At 42.3% G+C, this 24,475-nt stretch overlaps 2 protein-coding genes across 4 annotated transcripts in view; one reads left to right on the forward strand and one right to left on the reverse strand.

The window, feature by feature from the left end:
• The window catches only part of LOC126094516 (tubulin-folding cofactor B), a 74,472-nt gene extending 53,940 nt beyond the window's left edge, over positions 1-20,532 (reverse strand). The window contains exon 1 of the mRNA XM_049908929.1: positions 20,304-20,532. Coding sequence (XP_049764886.1) covers positions 20,304-20,429 — 126 coding nt within the window. The 5' untranslated portion in view covers positions 20,430-20,532. The remainder of the gene's footprint in view (positions 1-20,303) is intronic.
• A 59-nt stretch (positions 20,533-20,591) lies between these two features.
• Positions 20,592-24,475, forward strand: part of LOC126094515 (mitochondrial outer membrane protein SLC25A46-like) — a 49,108-nt gene continuing 45,224 nt past the window's right edge. Inside the window, exons 1-3 of one of the 3 annotated variants that reach the window (XM_049908926.1) lie at positions 20,592-20,914; positions 21,019-21,122; positions 21,217-21,395. In XM_049908926.1, coding sequence (XP_049764883.1) covers positions 20,746-20,914; positions 21,019-21,122; positions 21,217-21,395 — 452 coding nt within the window. In that variant the 5' untranslated portion in view covers positions 20,592-20,745. Of the gene's footprint in view, positions 20,915-21,018; positions 21,123-21,186; positions 21,396-24,475 lie in introns of those variants that run through there. The other 2 variants (XM_049908928.1, XM_049908927.1) reach the window with 2 other exon arrangements.

Below are 24,475 nucleotides of genomic sequence, written 5' to 3' on the forward strand. Positions count from 1 at the left end.
ACAAGCCCGCTGGTTGCTCTTTCTAACCCTTCGACTTCCGTGCCACACAAGGCAGCATGTCGTTTGCAGTGGTGGGCTCTCTTCCCCTCCCGTTATCATTATCAGATTCACTAGCAGCCGAAGGCACAATATGCCGATGCTGATGCCTTACATCACCTTCTGATTGAGCTGGATCCGGCATACGATCAGGATGAGTTTCTTTGTTTCTGTTGAGATACTAAGAACCAGAGTGCAGTTGATGGTTTTCCCACCACTAGTGCCACGATAGCTTCAGTCGTTGCCACAGATCTTGTACTTAGTCAGCTCCTCTCTTTTGCACAGCATGGTTGTCCAGAAAAACCCCTGGGCCATGTCTCGAATCCCTTACGTACTTACTTCCCCTCCAGCACTGTCCTTCTATGTTTGATTGGGTTCTTTTGTTAGTTGATTGTGACTCCTTCTTCCGTATTCCATAATGTACTGTGGCTTCTGTATGTTGGTCACTGGAGGATCTCTCACACCAGGATCTCTCACACCTGCCAGCATGTGTATCGGCTGGCTGTAGATGAGGACATTATGTGGCTTATCACCACTTGGACTCACTGTGTTTGGCTAAAGGCTGCCTCGCGGATGTTTTTTCCTCCTGGCCGACGCTACGGCGCCTTTGGTAGCATCTACATGTCGATTTTGCAAGGCCCTTCCTATATCATTACAGGCTCATTGTAGTGGATGCCTATCCCAAGTTTGCCAGCATGGCACGTTATCCATCCACGTGCGCAGTGGCCACTATTTAGGCCATGTCTAAGACTTTTGCAACTGAAGAACTTCCGTGTAGAGTGGTTACTGATAACAACCCCCAGTTTGCTTCTCAAGAATTAGCATCTTTTTGTCAGGTATTTGCCATCTCACAGCTCCCCCATTTCATCCTCAAACTAATGGTGTGGCCAAATGCATGGTTCATATGTTTAAAACTCAGATGCGGAAATATGTATCCAGCACTTCCCCTGAAGTGCTTTAGATCATTTTTTTGAGTTGGTACCATTTCACTCTGGTGGGAGACAAGAGTCCAGTGGAGCTGCTACATGGAGAGCATCTGCTGTACCCGACATTGTGTCCGCCAGTGACACCAGCTCCACGACATTTCCAGCAGCATGTGCCTGTCTGGGTTCATGGTTCTGGCTGCTGATCGAATTGGAGTCCTGATATCATCAAGTGTTGCCTGTGCATCTTCTGGCCTCCTGACAGGTTGACATCCCGTCACTTTGACCAGCTGCAGCCCCACATGGCGGGGTCTGTTCTGGATGGACCAAAGGCTCCCCCACTCATGCTGATGCCTGTTCCTGTACCGCAAACTGTCTGGTTCGTGCCACAGCGGGGGTTGCTGCCAGGCAGATCACTGTCCGAGTTTCCTGCCTCCAACCCTACTCCTCAACTGCCATCACCAGTGCAGTCCCCGCTGCACCTGACACTGCCGCCTCTGTTGCCGGGTCCCATGTGGCCTTCACCTCTGATGCCACACTGATGTCTCTGCCAACAACCATTGATGTCTATGAGGGCGTCACTATAGAGACAACATCCCCAGTCCTGTCCTCTGCTCTCTCACGAGAGGGGCAAAAGCACATCAAACCACCTCCTCATCATTTCCACCCCTACTCGCCAGTGCCTGCCTGCCACATGCTGTAGCAGCTGCTATCATTGGGCGATAAAACGGATGTCAGCGCAGTCATTGGTGTTTTCCATGAAACATAATCTGTGACTTGTGAAATCAGTGCCTCCCCCCCTCCAATGGTACCAAAGCCTTTTTTCTGCACCAGGGCTTTTTTTCTGTACCGTGGATTTTTCTGTGGTTGGTGTTTTTATGTATGTGGTTTTCCCAACCCTGCAAGGGAGGAGTGGTGTACTTTCACTCATGATGCATGCAATTTCAGAGATTGCACGTCCATACAGTTCACAGGCCCACTTATAGAGGCACCAGGGTCGGTCCCCAGGCACACTCTGATAAGTTGCCAAAGAAACAATATTATTTAAGCAATTGCAAACCAGTGCTCAGCCTATTCTTTACCCTGTATTACTACTGTGCAGTCAATGTGTGCTACACACAACCAGTGTCTTACGTGTATAAAGTACTATGTTCCGTAAATCATGTTTGTTCTTGCTAGAACATGGGCCAATGCCGTAGACATTAATAAAGCATTTATTCCCCAAAATGGTGCTGTTTGAGACTTGTGCAAGCTGCACATTATCCGACATGGTGCCCGAGAGTCAATGAAACAAGTTTGTTGATATTCTCACTTCATACCAGTAACTTTATTATTCAACATTATTCTTGGCAAATAGCAAGTATTTAATAAAATAACAATTAACATAATTTTAAACAGTGATATCACATATTATGCACATGAGGAAATACAAATGATTAGGACTACAGAAAATAAAATTTCTGACAATGAGAATTCCGTATGGTGTACAGCCCCCTTTAATTAATTCTGATGATGATGTTGGATTTCTACATCAGTACTCTGCAAATCACTTGACAGAGGTGGCAGGATGTACTTCTGGTAGCACTGTCTACATCTACATCTACGTTTATACTCCGCAAGCCACCCAACGGTGTGTGGCGGAGGGCACTTTACGTGCCACTGTCATTACCTCCCTTTTCTGTTCCAGTCGCGTATGGTTCGCGGGAAGAACGACTGTCTGAAAGCCTCCATGCGCGCTCAAATCTCTCTAATTTTACATTCGTGATCTCCTCGGGAGGTATAAGTAGGGGGAAGCAATATATTCGATACCTCATCCAGAAACGCACCCTCTCAAAACCTGGACAGCAAGCTACACCACATTGCAGAGTGCCTCTCTTGCAGAGTCTGCCACTTGAGTTTGCTAAACATCTCTGTAACACTATCACGGTTACCAAATAGCCCTGTGACGAAACGCGCCGCTCTTCTTTGGATCTTCTCTATCTCCTCTGTCAACCCGATCTGGTACGGATCCCACACTGATGAGCAATACTCAAATATAGGTCGAACAAGTGTTTTGTAAGCCACCTCCTTTGTTGATGGGCTACATTTTCTAAGGACTCTCCCAACGAATCTCAACCTGGTACCCGCCTTACCAACAATTAATTTTATGTAATCATTCAACCTCAAATCGTTTCGCACACATACTCCCAGATATTTTACAGAAGTAACTGCTACCAGTGTTTGTTCTGCTATCATATAATCATACAATAAAGGATCCTTCTTTCTATGTATTCGCAATACATTACATTTATCTATGTTAAGGGTCAGTTGCCACTCCCTGCACCAAGTGCCTATCCGCTGCAGATCTTCCTGCATTTCACTACAGTTTTCTAACGCTGCCATTTCTCTGTATACTACAGCATCATCCGCGAAAAGCCGCATGGAACTTCCGACACTATCTACTAGGTCATTTATATATATTGTGAAAAGCAATGGTCCCATAACACTCCCCTGTGGCACGCCAGAGGTTACCTTAATGTCTGTAGATGTCTCTCCATTGATAACAACATGCTGTGTTCTGTTTGCTAAAAACTCTTCAATCCAGCCACACAGCTGGTCTGATATTCCGTAGGCTCTTACTTTGTTTATCAGGCGACAGTGAGGAACTGTATCGAACGCCTTCCGGAAGTAAAGGAAAATAATCATCTACCTGGGAGCCTGTATCTAAAATTTTCTGGGTCTCATGAACAAATAAAGCGAGTTGGGTCTCACACAATCGCTGTTTCCGGAATCCATGTTGATTCCTACAGAGTAGATTCTGGGTTTCCAAAAACGAAATGATATGCGAGCAAAAAACATGTTCTACAATTCTACAACAGATCGACGTCAGAGATATAGGTCTATAGTTTTGCGCATCTGCTCGACGACCCTTCTTGAAGACTGAGACTACCTGTGCTCTTTTCCAACCATTTGGAACCTTCCGTTCCTCTAGAGACTTGCGGTACACGGCTGTTAGAAGGGGGGCAATTTCTTTCGTGAACTCTGTGTAGAATCGAATTGGTATCCCGTCAGGTCCAGTGGACTTTCCTCTGTTGAGTGATTCCAGTTGCTTTTCTATTCCTTGGACACTTATTTCGATGTCAGCCATTTTTTCGTTTGAGCGAGGATTTAGGGTAGGAACTGCAGTGCGGTCTTCCTCTGTGAAACAGCTTTGGAAAAAGGTGTTTAGTATTTCAGCTTTACACGTGTCATCCTCTGTTTCAATGCCATCATCATCCCGGAGTGTCTGGATATGCTGTTTCGATCCACTTACTGATTTAACGTAAGACCAGAACTTCCTAGGATTTTCTGTCAAGTCGGTACATAGAATTTTACTTTTGAATTCACTGAACGCTTCATGCATAGCCCTCCTTACGCTAACTTTGACATTGTTTAGCTTCTGTTTGTCTGACACGTTTTGGCTGCGTTTAAACTTGGAGTGAAGCTCTCTTTGCTTTCACAGTAGTTTCCTAACTTTTTTGTTGAACCACGGTGGGTTTTTCACGTCCCTCACAGTTTTACTCAGCACATATCTGTCTAAAACGCATTTTACGATTGCCCTGAACTTTTTCCATAAACACTCAACATTGTCAGTGTCCGAACAGAAATTTTCGTTTTGATCTGTTAGGTAGTCTGAAATCTGCCTTCTATTACTCTTTCTGAACAGATAAACCTTCATCCCTTTTTTTATATTCCTATTAACTTCCATATTCAGGGTTGCTGCAACGGCCTTATGATCATTGATTCCCTGTTCTGCACTTACAGAGTCGAAAAGTTCGGGTCTGTTTGTTATCAGTAGGTCCAAGATGTTATCTCTACGAGTCAGTTCTCTGTTTAATTGCTCGAGGTAATTTTCGGATAGTGCACTCAGTACAATGTCACTCGATGCTCTGTCTCTACCACCCGTCTCTCTACCACACATCTGAGTGTCCCAGTCTATATCTGGTAAATTGAAATCTCCACTTAAGACTATAACATGCTGAGAAAATTTATGTGAAATGTATTTCAAATTTTCTCTCAGTTCTTCTGCCACTAATGCTGCTGAGTCGGGAGGTCGGTAAAACGAGCCAACTATTAACCTAGCTCGGTTGTTGAGTGTAACCTCCACCCATAATAATTCACAGGAACTATCCACTTGTACTTCACTACAGGATAAACTACTACTAACAGCGACAAACACGCCACCACCGGTTGCATGCACTCTATCCTTTCTAAACACCGTCTGTGCCTTTGTAAAAATTACGGCAGAATTTATCTCTGGCTTCAGCCAACTTTCTGTACCTATAACGATTTCAGCTTCGGTGCTTTCTATCAGCGCTTGAAGTTCCGGTACTTTACCAATGCAGCTTCGACAGTTTACAATTACAATACCGATTGCTGCTTGGTCCCCGCATGTCCTGACTTTGCCCCGCACCCTTTGAGGCTGTTGCCCTTTCTGTACTTGCCCAAGGCCATCTAACCTAAAAAACCGCCCAGTCCACGCCACACAACCCCTGCTACCCGTGTAGCCGCTTGCTGCGTGTAGTGGACTCCTGACCTATCCAGCGGAACCCAAAACCCCACCAACCTATGGCGCAAGTTGAGGAATCTGCAGCCCATACGGTCGCAGAACAGTCTCAGCCTCTGATTCAGACGCTCCACTAGGCTCTGTACCAAAAGTCCGCAGTCAGTCCTGTCGACCATGCTGCAGATGGTGAGCTCTGCTTTCATCCCACTAGCAAGACTGGCAGTCTTCACCAAATCAGACAGCCGCTGGAGGCCAAAGAGGATTTCCTCAGATCCATAGCGACACACATCATTGGTGCCGACATGAGCGACCACCTGCAGATGGGTGCACCTTGTACCCTTCATGGCATCCGGAAGGACCCTTTCCACATCGAATGACTCCCCCCGGAATGCACACGGAGTGCACATTGGTTTTCTTCCCCTCTCTTGCTGCCATATCCCTAAAGGGCCCAATTACGCACCTGACGTTGGAGCTCCCAACTACCAGTAAGCCCACCCTCTGCGACCGCCCGGATCTTGCAGACTGAGGGGCAACCTCTGGAACAGGACAAGCAGCCATGTCCGGCCGAAGATCAGTATCAGCCTGAAACAGAGCCTGAAACCGGTTTGTTAGACGAACTGGAGAGGCCTTCCATTCAGCCCTCCGGAATGTCTTTCGCCCACTGCCACACCTCGAGACGACCTCCCACTCTACCACAGGTGAGGGGTCAGCCTCAATGTGGGCAGTATCCCGGGCAGCCACAGTCGTAGTCTGATCGGGGGATGCGTGGGACGAGCTGGCCGTCCCCGAGAAACCCCCATCCGGACCCCCACAGTGATGCCCATTGGCAACAGCCTCAAGCTGTGTGACCGAAGCCAACACTGCCTGAAGCTGGGAGCGAAGGGATGCCAACTCAGCCTGCATCCGAACACAGCAGTTGCAGTCCCTATCCATGCTAAAAACTGTTGTGCAAAGAACGTCTGAACTAATCTACAGAGAGCACAAACAATTAGACACAAAATTTAAACGGTTATTAAAATACAAGAGTGCCTAATATGTGCAGTAATGCTGCTACTTGTGCACTGCTGAGACACTGCTCGGCGGCGGAAGGAGACTACGCGATTTTACACTATTCAGGTACTAAAACGTGATGCTACACTCTCAAATACTACAATACGACCGAAATTTATGAATTAAACAATGCACGTACCAAAAACACGCAAAGAAATTAAGAATTAAACTATGTAACAAATAAGTGAGCTAAGAGTATACTACTTGCTGCTGGCAGCTGCTTATCCAACGGCGGCAGGGAGCACACTGGCTGTGACCAACCGACACTGGCCGTTCAAAACAAAAACAGAAGACAGACGACTACGCGATTTTACACTATTCAGGTACTAAAACGCAATGCTACACTCTCAAATACTATAATACGCCCGAAATTTATGAATTAAACAATGCAAGTACCAAAAACACGCAAAGAAATTAAGAATTAAACTATGTAACAAATAAGTGAGCTAAGAGTATACTACTTGCTGCTGGCAGCTGCTTATCCAACAGCGGCAGCGATCCCATCCTTCCTTCTTCCACTTGCAAATGGCATGAGGGAAGAATGATTGATGGCAAGTGTCTGTATTAGCTCTAATTCCTTGAATTTTCTCGTCATAGTCATATTTCGCGGTATATGTGGGAGGAAGTAATTTGTTGTCCACCTCTTTCCAGAAATTACTCTTCCAGGGCAGACAACAGCACGGTCACCTTACCAGGTGTCTGTATGACAATCACGGGGGGGAGTGGGGGGGCGGGCACAGGCAGGGTTGCTTTAATACTTTCAAACCCACCTCTCAATTGCAAAAACTGCTGCCTTGATACACTAAAATATGACATTTATAATCAATTAATAGCAATACTACAGGGTGAGGCCAGAGATTTCATAGAATTTCAAAACTCCTGTTACACTAATGTCCGTGTCAGTGAGGATAGTGGGTAAGTCTCGAGCCAAACTGAGGACTGTCTTTTCTCAGAATATTAAACACACTTACCTAAAACGTGCTGGACCAAAAGTGGTAAACTAAAAACTTCAGAGTGGTGGATTTTCCCACTGGATGAGGAAGCTGTGTGTTAATGGGCAGTGTTCTATTCACAGTCTGGTGAGAAGCTCTTCCTTCCATCGGTGTCATTGGCATGAAGTCTGCCATGCCTTCTTGGTCAATTTGACTAACCACAGTTTGTCATTTGCCACTTCCAACTGCTCAATTTCCCATTGGCGCATGTTTCTTCTGTTGGGCAATAAGATGAAAGTGTGCTAGGGGACTGCACATCAGAGTATGACACTATTCCTACACACTTCTATGGCTGCTTTGTCAGCTGCATCATTTCCCTGTGTCCCGACACGTCTTGGTACCCAGCGCAAGACCAACTCCTTGTCTTAGCGTTGGGTGTGCTGGAAGGTGTCGTGGGTGATCAGAATCATCTTGTCTACTGGAGAAATTTGGTGTACCACTCATAGCAGACTGAGCAAGTCAGAACAAATTAGAAACTTTGTACTGTGAAGCTGTATCTGCTCAAGTGTCTTCAGAACTCCATATAACTCAGCATCATAATTTGTAAATTGTTCTAGAATGAATACTCAGAAAACAGCTGAACAACCAGGCATCCCTTTGCTGGGACCCATCGATATATATAATGAAACGTGATGCATACTTAAAACTGGAAAACAGATTTGTGAAACTGTAATCTGGAGTACAAGTTTTCCAGTAATGTATCAAACTTAAAATCATTTTGGACTTCTCATGATGCCAAGCCAGCAGTTTGTTCCATCCTTGGCCACTTATTCAGAGGTCTGAAACATCCAGATCTGTGAGGCAGTCAATAGCGCACATCCCAAATAGCATGGTTGCATGTGGGCAATTCCTGAACAGCTGCTCAAAGTTGGGGTGGACCTTTGCACTAAATGCCAGTGACTCTGGCAATACTAAGATTTACAGACCTTGTCGAGCCAGAAGAAGGCACTGCTGAATTTGGAGTGGTGCTTCACCAGCCTCTGAACTGGGCCGGTTTGAATGGGCTCTAGACGTTACCCAAATGCCCTCATCGTGGACAGTGTCTAACATCTCGGAGGAGAGGAGGCACGTGCTTATCCATAAAACATGCTCCCACAATCTAATCGTGATCTGACAAATGTCCTACAAAACTGGAGAAGACGGGACCTGTTAGCTCCTCATGCCTTTCCGCTGAGGTATTTCAAAATATTCAATGATTTGATGCTCTTTGTCTGCAGTTCTTTCACGTGCAATAGCCAGGTTATCAGTGTCAAATAATAATCTAAAAACTGCATATTGTCCAAATTTAAAATATTGTCTCCCATCGTGAGCTTTGGTTGGTTAAAATTGACACAAGTAGTCTTCACTGCTGGAAACCTAAAAGAAATTTTACTGGCCCTAGTTTCCAGCTCCCTGATGACCAGCTGTTGTTGGCTATTTGTCTTCGTAAGGTTAGAGGTAGAGTACAAGATCATGGAGTCACCTACAAACAAAAAGCTTTTAACAGTGCTTCTGACTGCAGAGAAGATGCCATTGATAGCTACTGCAAACAGCATGGCACTGAGTACACTTGGGGGACCCACTCTCCTGAACAAAGCAGTCAGACAACATATAACCAATGTGAAAGTGAACGTACCTTTCCCCATGGAAAGACTGAATAAGAAACGGCAGACATCCTCTTGTTCATGAAGCTGGTGAAGGACATATCTCTATGCACTTTTTTAAGGTAAAGAAACCCACCAACTAAATGGTTTTGTTGTAAGACAGACTCATATACTCATATACTGCTGTCTCCAGCAAATAAAGTTGTGAAGTGTGGAATGGTAGCACCTGAAACTGCACAAGGAGTGGCACAGGTTATCTTGGGATACGAGGAGGCAGATGAGGCGGTGGTTGCCCAAGTGCTTGAGAATCTTACCAGACAGCTGGCAAGAGCTACATTCCAGTAACTACTAGGTTGATACAACCCTTACTTGGTTTCCATAAGGGAGATAAAATTGCCTCCTTCCAAGTGACTGGGAACTGTCCATCAAACCAGATATGATTAAAACACAATAGGAGCTTGTCTTTGGCCCTAAGGCACAGGTCATATAGCACAGTATAATGAATCCAGTCTGGTCTTGGAGCAGCATCTCTGTCTGTCGACAGAGCTGATTCCAATTCCCACATGGAGAATGGATAACTGCAGGACTCCTCATTACACTAGAAGAAGAGCAGTATTCTCATCTCTACAGATCTTGGGAGTTTGTCTGTATGATCCACTCATGTTAAAAAAGGTTAGGTTCAGCTAAAAGTTAAGTCATGTCTCTAGAAAATAGTCCACCAAGACTCCATTCCTCAATAAGACTGTATGGGAAGGTGCACTGCCTTTGCCTGAAATCCTCCTCACTGATTTCCAAACTTTTGTAGTGGGAGGTGGCCAATTAATGTAAGTCAGGAATTTCTCTTCATTTTTTTTCTTTTTTAATCACTCATTGTGCTTTTATTATGGCAATCCTGTAGGCACTAAGACTTTCTGCTGCTGAATGGTGTTTGAACTTCTGCAAAGCTGCACACCAGGCTCCTATGGCTCAGTGGCATTCTTTGTTCCACCAAAGGGCAGGTTGTTGTCTGAGGTGGTTGCTAGACTGGGGAATGGATTTGGTGCCAGTTCGGAGGATCACACAGGTAATACAGTCCACCATCTCCTGGGGACTTTCCAGTTGTTCAAAGACAGTCTTCTGACTGCACTGCATCCAATTTTCCCTTTGAAGCATCCACCTTTGTGGTCTCTTGGTCACTTGTCAATGACTATTTGAGGCAGTAGGTGGGTCCACACTGGAATGCAGATCTGTGACTACTTCCCACTAAACTGAGTCTGTAAGAACTGTAGAACAGAAGCAATGGGCAGTGGCTGAAGATGACCATTTAGCTATAGAAATATATGTCATCTGATCAGAGTTCAAAAGGCATATAAGTTACCCTCTAAATGGACATGACGCTCAATGATTCTACCCGAGTCATGTGGTAGCTGATCCCCAGAGCACATTACAAGAAACGAGTGGGGGAGTGCCTGGAAAAGTTATGTAAGTACATCTTCATCCAGTGGAGTATCTGGTGGAAGGTATAAAGAACACATTGTGAGCTCAGCTGTTGTGAGAAATTCCACAGCAAATGTTTGTACATCAATGGTAAGAGGGACTGGAAAGAAGTGGTATCTGTCATTGATAAAAACAGCCCCCCCCCCCCAACCTGGTAAGATCGTCCTTCCTGTAGGGGTGGCAGCCCCTTAACGTAATTGTGTCAGTGACAATAAAATAAGTTTCCTGTAACCAGATACAGAAGTCTTTCCTGAAGCAGGAGCTGTAATTCTTCCAAATGCAATTACACTCCATTAAGTTCTGCTGCAGTACATAAGCCCCTGTCAGAGCTACTGATCAGGGATGGTTGTGCTTGCTCTTCTCTCTTGTAGATGGTGTGACACACCAGACGTCATGGGGAAATTAGACAGAGCCTGGCTCTCTGGTTCCTCCATGTGGATATCAATATCCTCAACATTGAAACCACCAATGGAAAGGGAGAGTGCTTACTGAACCACTTTCTTCAGTTTTGAACATCTTTTTGTTTGGCATATTTCCTTACTTATTGGAGTAGTCTGGAAGTGTGAATAAAGGGAATTGCTTAGTGGGCCTCTGAAGGTGTGCATTGGTATCTGGCTGAAGTCTGAAGTCATTCATTGATGGCTTCCTAATGGTTTTGGGGTCACATGCAGCTCCTCCCCCCCTCCCCGACATGCAAATTGACAAATGTATCTACTCATATGCGAGTCTGAGGTCTAGTTTGCTTCTTAAGGACTGATGCAAAAGAAGCAACAAATGCTGGAGACCGCATTCCTTTGAAACAGCTTTTCCACAGGGAATGTGTGTAACTTTCAGCTCCTGAATTTTTCTTTCCTTGTTATAAAGTCTGTGCTTCCTGCTCCACACTGGGTGATCACTTGAGCAGTTAAATAATTTTGGAATTTTGGAGTGATAGTAAAAGAGTTACTTGATTTGTGATCTGAGCCCCCAAAATTCCCACATAGTGCTACTATTACATGCCATAGTGGTATGACCAAATCTTTTGTGTCTGAAGCATCATATTGTCTTTGGGAGAAATGGTTTAACCTTAAGATGGATATTGCCTACAAGAATACAGGTAGGCTAATTTAGGTATGCAGCAGGCTAAAATAAATACTGTAGTTTTTCCAATGTGCCATCTACTTTCCTCATACAGTACTGCAGTCCCGCGACACATATGTTTTCCGGTCTTCATGTAATAATCTGCCCAGTTCTATTGTAATGCAACACGGAACTACATATTCGTTGAAGTTCAGGGTGTTATGCATTTCAGCTACAACAGGGTAGTCACCGAATTGCATGCACCCTAGAAGCTCAGACACTCGGTGTGATGTGGCAATTTCAACTAGTAGTGTCCCATTATGAAGTCGTTTAATACTTTTTAAGAATCCATCAATAACCTCCAACTTCTTGTGAATGTAAAAAGGGCAGACTTTTTCAAAGGTTCCCTCTTCTTGCTCGGTGACTATGAAAGTATTACAGCAGACCAGTGCACTGTATAATTCTGAAACCTCTTCTCGGGTAGATTGACCATTCGAGCTCTCTTTGTTGTGCAGCTGTAGGTGCTATCTGATGATACACCCTTCCCGCTTTCTCGTCAGATGTAGTTTCGATTGGAGATTGCTTCATTGAAATCCCACAAGCAGCTACAGAAATAAATGTCAGCTCAGGCACAGCAGCACTGTGTACCTGAGCAAGCATTATACAATTGGGGGATAACAGATGTCGCAGTTGTTGCCTGCTACCGAGTCTTTTATCTCAAAACCCACCCATTCCATCAGCACCTGGCACACCTAGAGGTTGAAGGTTTTCTTATGGAGGTGTGGATCTTCCATGCAGTACAGTGAAGCCAAGACCCCATTTTACAAAACACATAACATTCCACTACTGTGCTTAATGATTGTCCCTTAAGTATGCTAAGAGTTTACAGTAGAAGAGGTCTGTTGACATTGGCCATCCCCCCATTTGGGAAACCTGGGTTAGCCTTGCCTGTACCCAAACCACTGCTGGGAGATACTGCCCAAAAATTAAAGACGAGAAATAACCTGCTCAACAGACTGGCAGGCACCACTTGGGGTTGTGATGCTGCCACTCTACGAACTGCTGCACTGGCACTGGTGTATAGCACTGCAGAATACTGTGCCCCAGTCTGGAGAACAAGCCCGCATGCCAAAAAAGTGGATGTACAACTAAATTCCACTCTGAGAACCGTCACCGGCACTCTCAGGCCAACCCCGTTGAGTGGCTTCCGGTGCTGGCAAACATCGCTCCTGCTTCCATATGTAGAGAGAAAGCAACCCAGGACATAGTAGAAAAAATTGAAGCAAATCCAAGGCTACCCATACATGCCGACATGGGAGGACCCACGAGACTCAAGTCCAGGAAACCTATCGTCTGGAGCAGAACATTGGGCACAGAGGGTCTCGATGCTGAATGGAAGAATGCATGGCAGGGTCTGAGAAGAGGTGTCGTGGAAAACCATCACCTAATCCACGACCCAACCAAAAGGGTTGAAGGCTTCAATTTCAACAGGAAACACTTGTCGGCTCTAAACAGGTTTTGCATGGGAGTTGGACGACGCAGACAGCAAACAACCAAATGGGGCTATACACACGATTCGTGTTGTGACTGTGGCGAGGTACAAACAATGGACCATCTTCTGGTTTGTAACATTCATGGTTTCAGAGACGGCTCTCTGATGTCACTCCACAAGTTAACGGACAATGCCAGTAAATGGCTCCATAATCTTAATGTTACTGTGTAATTAATTGTCTTCAATTTATGTGATTTTTGTTCCATTTAATGTAATAATATAGTTTCCCTGACATAATTGTAATGTAATAACTGATATAATTTGTTTCCACATTGTAAGTTCCAAACATTTATTGTGATTTATATTAATCTTATCTGATCTTTGTAAAATGTAGCTGGTAGATAGAACGAGAAATAAATAACTGCTGAGAGAGCTCCCTGGAAGAGGAGGGGCAGGCGGGAGGATAACAGCCTTCCCTTTCCTAAGTTGTGGAAAACTCTTCATCAGGCTCATCTGCCGAGGCTGTCCAACTATACTGGCACACAAACACTCGTACCCAGAACTGAAGACATCTGTAAAAAGTTGGCATCCCTCAGGAGGGAAATGATAATGAATCAGAGTCTCTAAACATTAAAGAGTGGAATCAAAGAAGGGCCTTGATATGGATCTGAAGAATTTTCCTCTAGGTGTTTTGTATAGTATCCCTGGCAGACATAAATATGGAGAATACAGTATTCATCTGTGTAACTGCTATGATGAGGATAATGTGAGCTGCATACCACAGGAGTTGGCTGTTGGGGCCTACAAAAGGCTGGCCACACACTACTTTAAGTCACTTCCGTGTTTACCTGTGCCAGTGTTCTGCAGTGACCTCAGTGTACACTTTATAACAAAGTGTGTGATGCTTAGAACTGTATTTGTTTTACCATTTGTACTTAACCATTAACTGCTACCACTGGATTTTTGTTTGGACTTTGCAATATGTTTACTTCTCATGATTTGCTTAGCTTAAACCTCAAATGAATGTGTCCTCTTCCAGGTCTATGAAGAAACATTCATTTCAAATGTTTGTATCCAGTTATATGTAACAATAAATCACGAGTGCTGTCCACAAAAATGGTGAAGAGAGATGTAAAATTGTACCCGTCTTCAAAGAATCAGTCAAAGCAGAACACAGTCAACATGCTCCTACCAGCACCTTACCCACATGCCATGGCACCTGGCATGGATTCTGAGAGTTGTGTGTGGGCATTTTGATATATGTAGTGTGCTAGGGCAGAGTCATGAAGTACTGCTTGAACTACATCAAGTGATCCAGCATTTGGGAAGAACTGAAGTCATTCAAAAGTTATTGGAACAAGCCCATCAGACAATGACAATCTATTAAACTTCCTGACACATATCGCAAAAAGCCTGGTAGTGGCATCAACTCCAGCAATCCTAGCATTTCCACAAAGGAAGACTGGGTTATTTATAACAGAAAATTACAACTCCATTTCTAGGCAAGTCAAATCACCAACCCACAGCAACAATATGGATTTTTGTTGTCAACAAATCAGTATTTGAACTGTTTAGTGCAAAAACCAAAAGAGCCATCTACTCACTAATTTCACAGATTCCGTACTGTGAAAACTGGCTATTTTGCATAATGTTTATGCTAGGTGCTAGACTGCAGTGCTTCCAACATAGAACAACAAAAATAGAGTCTTATGCAACCAGCATTGTGGATCTAAAATGATGCAGCCATAAGTGTTCATTCGCAGTAATTATGACAGTCATATCCAACTCAAGCAGCAATGCTTTGAATCACCAAGGCCTTTGAAATTTTACAAATTGCGCTGTAAGATTTCTCAATGGTCTATGAAGATTCTAAACTTATGTATCTACTTTCCAGGACATAAATGTGCTGCACATCAGATTTGGTTTTTCTTCAAAGTAAGTGTATCTAAAACAAACATCAATATAAAAAACTATAGTGACCGCAACTTATGTAAGCCAACTTTAAGTAACGAGACATCCCAGTAGCATCAAACATATCCTCTTTCCACCCCTATCAAATACAACTGTGGAGAGATCTACACTTACTTTTAAAACTAAAACCCACTTCAGTGTTTGCCTGAACCAGCATTCTACAGCGATATCAGTATTCCAAAAGAGCTTTAAATAGTTTTCTAGCAACTTACAGAACACCACTCACAAATGCTGGCAGTCCATCTGAATTATTCACAGCTGGTCTCACTGACTGCTCCTCAATCTGCTGTTCCCACCAATGAAGTGAAAGGAGGAACACAGGATGCAGAGTCAAGTCAGCACTTCAGTGTGAAACTCATAAAATTTGGGACGGCACCAGGATAGAGTGAGGGGTTTATTGTGGCTTCTCAGGCTTATTATTAGATGGCGATGGTTGAAATATCCCAGAACCAACTACAACACCAGAATTAGCAGCACTTGCACCACCTGGGCCATGAGCCACACGCTCTCAACAGCCTATTCCATGGACCACCAAGGCTGGTGTGCTCTCTGAGTGCACAGGACAACCAGCAACAGTACTTCACTGACTTGAAACTGATTCTCCTGATGTCCCAATACGAGACAGCACTTACATCAATAGAAGTGGATAACACAGCACCTCCATTTTGTTCTTCAAAGAATGAGTCATAGCAGAACACAGTCAACATGCTCCTACAAGCACCTTACCTGCATGCCATGGCATCTGGCATGGATTATGTGAGTTGCTTATTGTGAGTTCTTTGACAGTGAGCCAAATGAGCCGCCACCAGGGGACAATTAGAGTCTCGTCCCAACCTCGTACAACCCACATCAGTGTTCACCTATGCCCGCATTCTTCAGTGATGTCAATATGTCCTTTATAACGAACTGTGTGAGTCTTTGGATGTTGAAAGACATCATGTTTACACCACTGACCGTTAAACTTTTTATTTCCAGTATTGCAATTTCGTCCTTAGGCCATTATCAAGTGCAGATGTTTTGGCTTTTAGCCATGTCTACTTTATACAAGCTGACACATTTATATGTCATTGTCATTTGCTGTTATATACATTTGTAAAGCTGCTAAGTAGTGCAAGCACACATGTCCATATATCATAAAACAGCACAAGACTGTACATACATATGTTCGTTCCACCATCACTAGTAACTTTTGCACTAAACTACAGCAGCGAACTACTGTTTATGAAAAGTTAATCTTTGGACTGTATTTGTTTTGTATTTGGACTCAGCCCATACCCACTGCAACTGGACTCATGCCCTCCAATGAATTTATTTTCTTCCAGGTTTGTGGCGACACATTTATTCATGTGTTTGGACCAAGTTTTATATGGAGATAAATGTTGAGTGCTTTCTACAAAAAGTACCATTCAACATCAAACACTGCTTTCCCTTACGCCTTGCTGAAAGCAAATCTATAATTTTATTTCTCATAAACATGATTATCTACATTCACATCCACAACCAATTGTCCTTTGGAGTGAAGATGTACACATAAAATTTGTGTTATGGTCAGGGGGGGGGGGGGGGGGGGGGCAGGTGTATCCTGGATTTGACTTCCAGTAAACTCACTGCATATATGCAGTCAGATACTGGAACTGACTGAAATGAGAGTGCATATCTGGCAGCATCCCTGATGATTTAGAAATGCTCTGCTTTCCCTATTGCGGGGAGGGCCCCAGAAAAGTTGGCCTGAATACTGCCCATCTCAAACATTTTGACTCAGCACCTGAGCACTGCCTCTCATATGCTCGAAAAACACAAACAAATGTTGCAAACGTTTTGTAACTTACTATATAGTGACAAGAGCTTATGACCAAACAGAAAAAAACAGCCATAACCGCTCAATAACTATCCCTCTATAGCATCAATATTGCTTCAATAACTGATACTGGAGAACTGTAAATGAGTGAAGGTACGTTTTGATGTCTGATTGATAATGAGGTCATTGGAGACGAGACAGGTGGCCTATATAGGATTTCAATTTGCAGCCTGGGGTCAGTTCTCAGAGGGACTCATCAGCAGAAGCAGCATTCTCCTGAAGATGGTGACCAGTTGGATCGCCAAAATATCGAGTCAAGTTGATTTTAGGTTCCAGCAGCCAACTCTAAAAGACTTCCAGGACTTCTTATGCTGGGAAAGCCTACAAAGTCACACAAAATGGAGGGAAATTATGGCATGGTGGTAGTTCAACAAAGTGTTCAATCCGTGCACAGCAGATCTTGACTTAGCATATGTTTACCACAATGACATGCCCACAGATGAGAACTGGTTGAGACTCCAAGTTTTCAGGAATTTCATCTAGTGGCATTGCAGACATAACATAGCAAAATATCTGGCTTCAATGGCATGCAAAATGGTATAGTAATGCATGACAGAGATCATGGAGAATATTATACAGAGGAAGCTGATAACTCAGGACTGCAAAGACGCCTCTATATACAACATGAAGGAGTCTAGTAATGCACGACTGAGATCACAGAGAATATTATAGGCCTACAGAGAAAGCTGATAACTCAGGAATGCGAAGATGCCTCCAAATACAAGCCGTACAAATATGGAGTTGAGTGTGGCTCCTATAGAGGTATATATGTATTTTGTGCAGCTGCAAAAGTTCTGTTGCACATCATTAATAGATAGCTGGATACTCTTACAGAGCAAATTCCTTCTCAATGTCAACATGACTTCTGACCAAACAGAGAGGCACAGTTGACTATTTTCGAAATTGTGCACCTACAAGAGACACGCCTGAACAACACCATGATCCCTACTTGTGTTTTAGTGATTTGTATAAAAAAGGAGTGTAATCTGATTTAAAGTTCTGACATAAAAACGAAGGGGTTGCTGATGCAATTACACAGATCTGAAGATGATCCAGAGAGTCATTGTCATGTATTTAAAGATGTGCAACTAAGACTGAAGAATAAATGAGAACTGTTTTAAAAAGCAGGGTGGTAACTGGTGTAATAGTTTCAAAATGGTATTTTTGTCTGCATATACATAACAGCTTCACATACCAGTTCCCTGTCACATGTGGTCTGTGGAGAGGTGTTATGGTTCCCACATTTTTCACTACAAATTTCAATGCCGAGACGAATGATCAAGAATTGCAATGACCAAAACTCCTATATCAACTAAATTCCTAGATGGGAATGTGGCTTGGTGAAAAGTGTGTCAAAAACCGAGTCTCTCAAGCAACTTGCCAAAAGAGTATCTGTGACCGACATCCATTTCGAAGTAGGAAAACATCTTACCAGTATCCGAGAAGCATGATTCAAATAACCACTTACAAACTGAAGTTACTTTCTGAATTGTTAATGCTGTTGCTGTCTCGACTAACCTAAACTAGAGGGTATGGTTACTCCATGATTTACATCTCAATTCCAAAATTAGCCACATGCAAGGTGATTAACTTGCCAATTTTGTTGTAGACCTCTGACACTTGGTGCCGTATACAGGTGACATCAAATATCCTGACATCTCCCACATTAAATTCCACTGGGCAATTCTTAAAGCAGAATGAAAAGATCAGGTATCAAACATCAAAGTTTTGTGAAGATGTAATGAATGGGATGAAGTACCTTTTGATGCTTTGATGATGTGAGGTACCTAATGCATATGGGTAGGACTATAGTCTACCTTCACACCATTTGGAGCTACGCAGTGAAAGTAAAAGACTGACAGCCAATAACTGCATTAAAAGAAAATTTAAAACAAAACACAGTATACTGAGTCATCTCCACTGACACTTGGGAGTGACTTGTTTCTCAAAGACATTAGTAGTAATGCAAAATAAACAAATGTATTGGCAGATTTGTAAGGTTGGGCATAAAGGACCTTTAATATTGCAAAACTACATCCAAAGACAGCACATTTCTACAATGTTAAGATAGCAATCAGTTTTTCTGCTTGACATGCAACTGCATCTTGTGAAAAAGCCTGGCTTTTCTAGTCGTACCTTATGCTCATTCCAGAAGAATCAGAGAGTTGTCATGGGTGACCATGATGAGGAGAGTCATCATCAAATGAAGAATAGCATCAACAATGGCTATCCCTACATTGTATTATAATCTAACTGCCAAGGTTGAGTGTGACTTGAGGATAAACATTGTCATCCTTAAGTCTTCTAATTACTACCAACTTCAGGAAAAAGAGTGCAGGTCATATACAGTAATGTTGTTGGCAAATGATGAAAGCCATTCTATGGTCAAAGCGGACAAGTGGAATCACAGCTATGAGTACACTATGGATATTTCATACCTGAAGAAATATGTGGGCACTCTAACTCAATGAACTGAGGTCGTTTGCAAGACTAGAGTTTTACAGAATATATGTGTGATGTTTCCTGGGGTGTGACTAATTTTTTGCCCTGTGTAAAGATGTTTGTCAGCAATAATGTGACAATACTTCTTGCAGGTATAAAACTCAATGGGGAATGTGAAGGCAAACAACTTCCAATAGGACCCTGCCTAAACTGTGGTGTTCAAACCAGTACATGTGTGATGATTAAAGGTTTAGTTAAGTTATGCCTAATGACTTCTTACATTCCTGGACTGTTATTACATAAAACTTTTCCCCGTCATATGTTGTTTTCTATATATTCCATCGTGGAGGAGAACGTTAGAAAGGCGTTGGGTGTCAGTAGAGAGAAGAAATTACCGAAAACAAATTGTGTGTGTTGCCTTGTTAATTAATTTTCGCAAATCTGGTAAAGGCCACTCTAGATTACGTACCCATGTAATAAATGACCACCAACCACGAGCAAAAATACATTACTTCGAAAACGGCTGTTTCCGAGCCATTATAGCCCTACTAATTAAGAGGTGTGTATCTAATAACCTACATGTAGATTATTAATTGTACGGGATAAAAGTTGCATTTATGCTAATGGAATGAAATGATACTTGCGACGAGCGTCGTCATTTGTCACTTATCACTTTACTCAGAAGGTTTTCAAATGAAAGCCGGGATCTCTTAAATTTTTTTAAATTCGTATGCAATTATGTCTGACTTTTCTGGTTCCCGTTAAAAATATCGAGAGAGTTCTACGCAATCCTCTGGAATATCTTTATTATTTTGAGCAGTACTATTAAAATTTATTAATTTTATTATGTCTTCAGAGTTCGCCTTAACTAACTTACAATTTTTGAAGTGACAAACCTTGAGTTCTCGAACAGGTACATTTTTCTGAAATCGTCGTTCTATGCTGGCTCCGGATTGTTGCTTGGAGGTAGTAATAACAACATTTACATAATGCGGAGTTATCACAGTAAATGTATCGGCCATTGTTATGTATTATGCAGATTTATTGAAAAAGTAAAACCCCACACATAAATTTTATGTACAAACTAGTATCAGATTGTCTAAGATCCTCCGTTGCGTACACAAACCAAAGACACACTTTATCGCGATGATTGACGGCTGATTTCTCATATGGGTTATGACTACCAGAATTATATAAGGAATTGGACACAGGTGCAAATTGCATTCGGTATTTTAAGCCTGAAACGAAAGACCTGCGACTGCACGACTGTTCGTAGTTGTCTGCGTGATTCTCATAGGAGATGTAAACACAAAATCTGCAACATCGTTGATGTAAAACATGGCTGGTCTTGAAAGATATCCAATATTGCCAGATGATAGCCAACGTACATGGGAAAGAATATATGAAAGTGCTGGAGCAAGTAATGAGTTTCGAAATCTGGCACATGATATTTCGCAGCCCACGGAAAGGTTTAAGCCGGAACGTCCTACCTCATTTCCCGATGATGGTGATTTTACCTAATGCTGCAATTTTTCTCACATAGAATTAAATGATTCGAATGTTTGTATCTAGTTGTTTAAGTGAAAGTAGCTTAACATCGTATATTCACAGATGTTGCGGTACGGAAATATATTGGTGCTGGAGTGGGGTTAGCCAGTCTTATAACAGAAAATTTACTTAGTCACCCATTTGTTGTCCTGCGTCGTCAATGCCAGGTGAGTTTTATTGAAGGCAGAAAATCTGATGGAAGACTGTATACTTAACATAGTGAAATTCTAGAAAATGTTCGCCGATGTGAGATTTTTGTAGGTCCATAACAACTCTGTTCGGTATCACCTCCTGCCTGTCACACTGGTGCCTGTCATGGTCCACTTACACCAACGGCAAGGTTTCACGACGCTATGGAAGGGGCTAGGCAGTGCCTTGCTTGTCAGAGGAATGACCTTGGCAGTTGAGGACATAATCAGTAAAGTTACACCATGGCCTAAGTAAGTACTTCTTTTATGTGTTCTGTGTTACAACTCTAATTTAAAACCCAATTCAGTGCTCCATTTCCAGACTGCCACACCAATTTCAGGAAGTGCAGTGTATGCCTGTAATCAACATCCTATTGTTCAGTGCTCATATGAAGACATATGAACAGTTGCCTTCAACTTGTTCATTTTGTATATAAAACAGGGAAGAGGATGACGTAATAGTAGTAGTACAAGTACAAGGTACCCTCGGCCATGCACCATATGGTGGTTTGCGGATTATGTTTTGCAGACTTTTGTAAATGACCATTCACCTCATGTAGTTGTGTTAACTGAGCATGGACTGAAATCTGAGGAAATTATTTACTTTAAACTACTATAGACAGCATCTTAAAGGTGGAGGTGTAGCAGTATTTGTTAGAGAGCAGCTCAAAGTAAATAAATTAAACCATCTAGATCTGTATAATAATGAAGGCTTGACTGAAGTGACAGGCATTGACCTCCATATCAAAGGGCACAATGAAACAGAAAATTATTGGGATTTATCGTCCACCTAAATCAGAGGTAGGGCATTTCATAGATATCTTTAATAGAATAGTGGGACACTTTGACCCAGACAAAGTAACAATACTTGGTGATTTGAATATAGAGGCAACATCTTGCAATAACCATAACAGCAAGCTAATAGGTACCCTTAACTCCTATAATCTTATGAATGCAGTAAATTCAGATACAACAGTAACTCAGTCTACTTCTAGTAGAATATACTACATAATACCAAGTAAAGAGGTAAAAGATAGTATTAGATGCTGGAATGTGGACTTCCACTACTCAGACCACAAATATCGATTTGTAGACTATGAACACACAAGCATCCAAGGAAGGACTCAGGTTGTAGAATACAAAAGAGTGCTTAAAGAGAAAAACATTAATGCTTTTAAAAGTAAACTAGAATCTGAGGAATGGCAACTAGTTCTTCAGCAAATATAGGGAAGTCTTCATGGAATATAATAAATAGATATCGCAAAGCCACCCCTAAGTTAGATGCTCAGTTTGACAGAATCCAATGTGAAGGAAACCATATTATTGATACAGATAAAATCTGCAATATATTTAATGAATATTTTGTATCTTCGGCTGTGAATCCAGTTAATAACACAGGTCTGATTCGGATGGTAAAGCCTTACCTTAGGCTGGAAACTGATTTTGAATTTAAGGAAGTGAATGTGGAGGAAATAGGAAAAATAGTAACTTAAAGAATAAGACCTCATCTGGCTGGGATGGACTGAGTAGTATTATAATTAAAAAATACAATAAGGAATTAGTTGGAATAATTACCCATATGATCAACAGTAGTATCAGAGAGCACACATTTCCAAATATATTGAAGAAAAGTACAGTTAAACGTGTGCATAAAAAAGGATCGAAAGAAGAGCTATCAAACTTCAGGCCCATTTTACTAACACCAATTTTCAGTAAAATATTTGAAATTGTTTTGTTGGCAGAACTTATTGATTATTTCACAAAGAATAATTTACTAGCAGAAACACAGCATGGCTTCAGAAAGCATCACAGTACCATTACAGCAATTACCGAAATTCTCCATAAGGTGTATGATGCCCTGGATGAGGGAATGCAGACAGCAGGGATATTTCTAGACATTACTAAAGCATTTGACTCAGTGAACCATGAGCTCTAGCAATCCCAGCTATTACCATTTAAACTTGGTAATTCATACCAAACTTGTATTGATAATGTAAGTGGCATCAAAACAGTAGACACTGACAAATGTAAATTTTTAGGGATATACCTAGACAAAAATCTTAACATATCAATGTTGTATGCAATAAAATCAGCAGTTCACTGCACTTAATTAGCAAACTATCAAAATTAGTCTCTGAACAAACATTAAAAACAGCTTATTATGGGACAATATTTGCATATATTAATTATGGAATAGAGGTACGGGGATGTGCTGCTGATAGACACATGAACAGAATCCTAATACTGGAGAAAAGAGCAATCAGGACAATGCATCAACTAGGATACAGAGATTCATGTAGGGAAACCTTTGTACAACATAAATATCTAACAGTATACTCCTTGTATCTGTACAAATAAATAACATTCTTTGTGGACCATAAAAATAATGAAGCTTAAGTGCTCTGATGTGCATACCCATAACACAAGACAAAAAGATTGCTTCTTCAGAAACAGAACTAAACTAAAGACAACAGATCATAGTCCTTGGATAAATGGCCAGATGTGGTTTAACAAACTGCCAAGTGCTATAAGATGCCACAGAGGTAAAGTATTCAAAAGGGAATTAAAATCATTCTTAACTCCCAAATGTTTGTACTCACTGAATCAATACTGATATTAAAATGTAGCTATTCTTAAACATCGCCCTAACCCTTCTATCTATATGATGTACTATTCTGAGGTGATTGTAATATACAGGGTGATTCAAAAAGAATACCACAACTTTAGGAATTTAAAACTCTGCAACGACAAAAGGCAGAGCTAAGCACTATCTGTCAGCAAATTAAGGGAGCTATAAAGTTTCATTTAGTTGTACATTTGTGCGCTTGAGGCGCTGTTGACTAGGCGTCAACGCCAGTTGATGCTAAGATGGCGACCGCTCAACAGAAAGCTTTTTGTGTTATTGAGTACGGCAGAAGTGAATCGACGACAGTTGTTCAGCGTGCATTTCGAATGAAGTATGGTGTTAAACCTCCTGATAGGTGGTGTATTAAACGTTGGTATAAACAGTTTACAGAGAGTGGGCGTTTGTGCAAAGGGAAAAGTTCTGGACGGCCGAGAACGAGTGATGAAAATGTAGCACGCATCCAGCAAGCATTTGTTCGCAGCCCAGGAAAATCGGCTCGCAGAGCTAGCAGAGAGCTGCAAATTCCACAATCAACTGTATGGAGAGTCCTACGAAAAAGGTTAGTTATGAAACCTTATCGTCTGAAATTGGTTCAAACACCTGAACGTCAACTACCCGAGGCGATGGATCGGCCGCCAGGCAGCCCGTGACAGAGCACTTCATCACTGGCCTCCAAGAGGCCCTGATCTTACCCCCTGCGATTTTT

This window comes from Schistocerca cancellata, chromosome 8 (genome assembly GCF_023864275.1).
Source record: "Schistocerca cancellata isolate TAMUIC-IGC-003103 chromosome 8, iqSchCanc2.1, whole genome shotgun sequence".
NCBI lineage: Eukaryota > Metazoa > Arthropoda > Insecta > Orthoptera > Acrididae > Schistocerca > Schistocerca cancellata.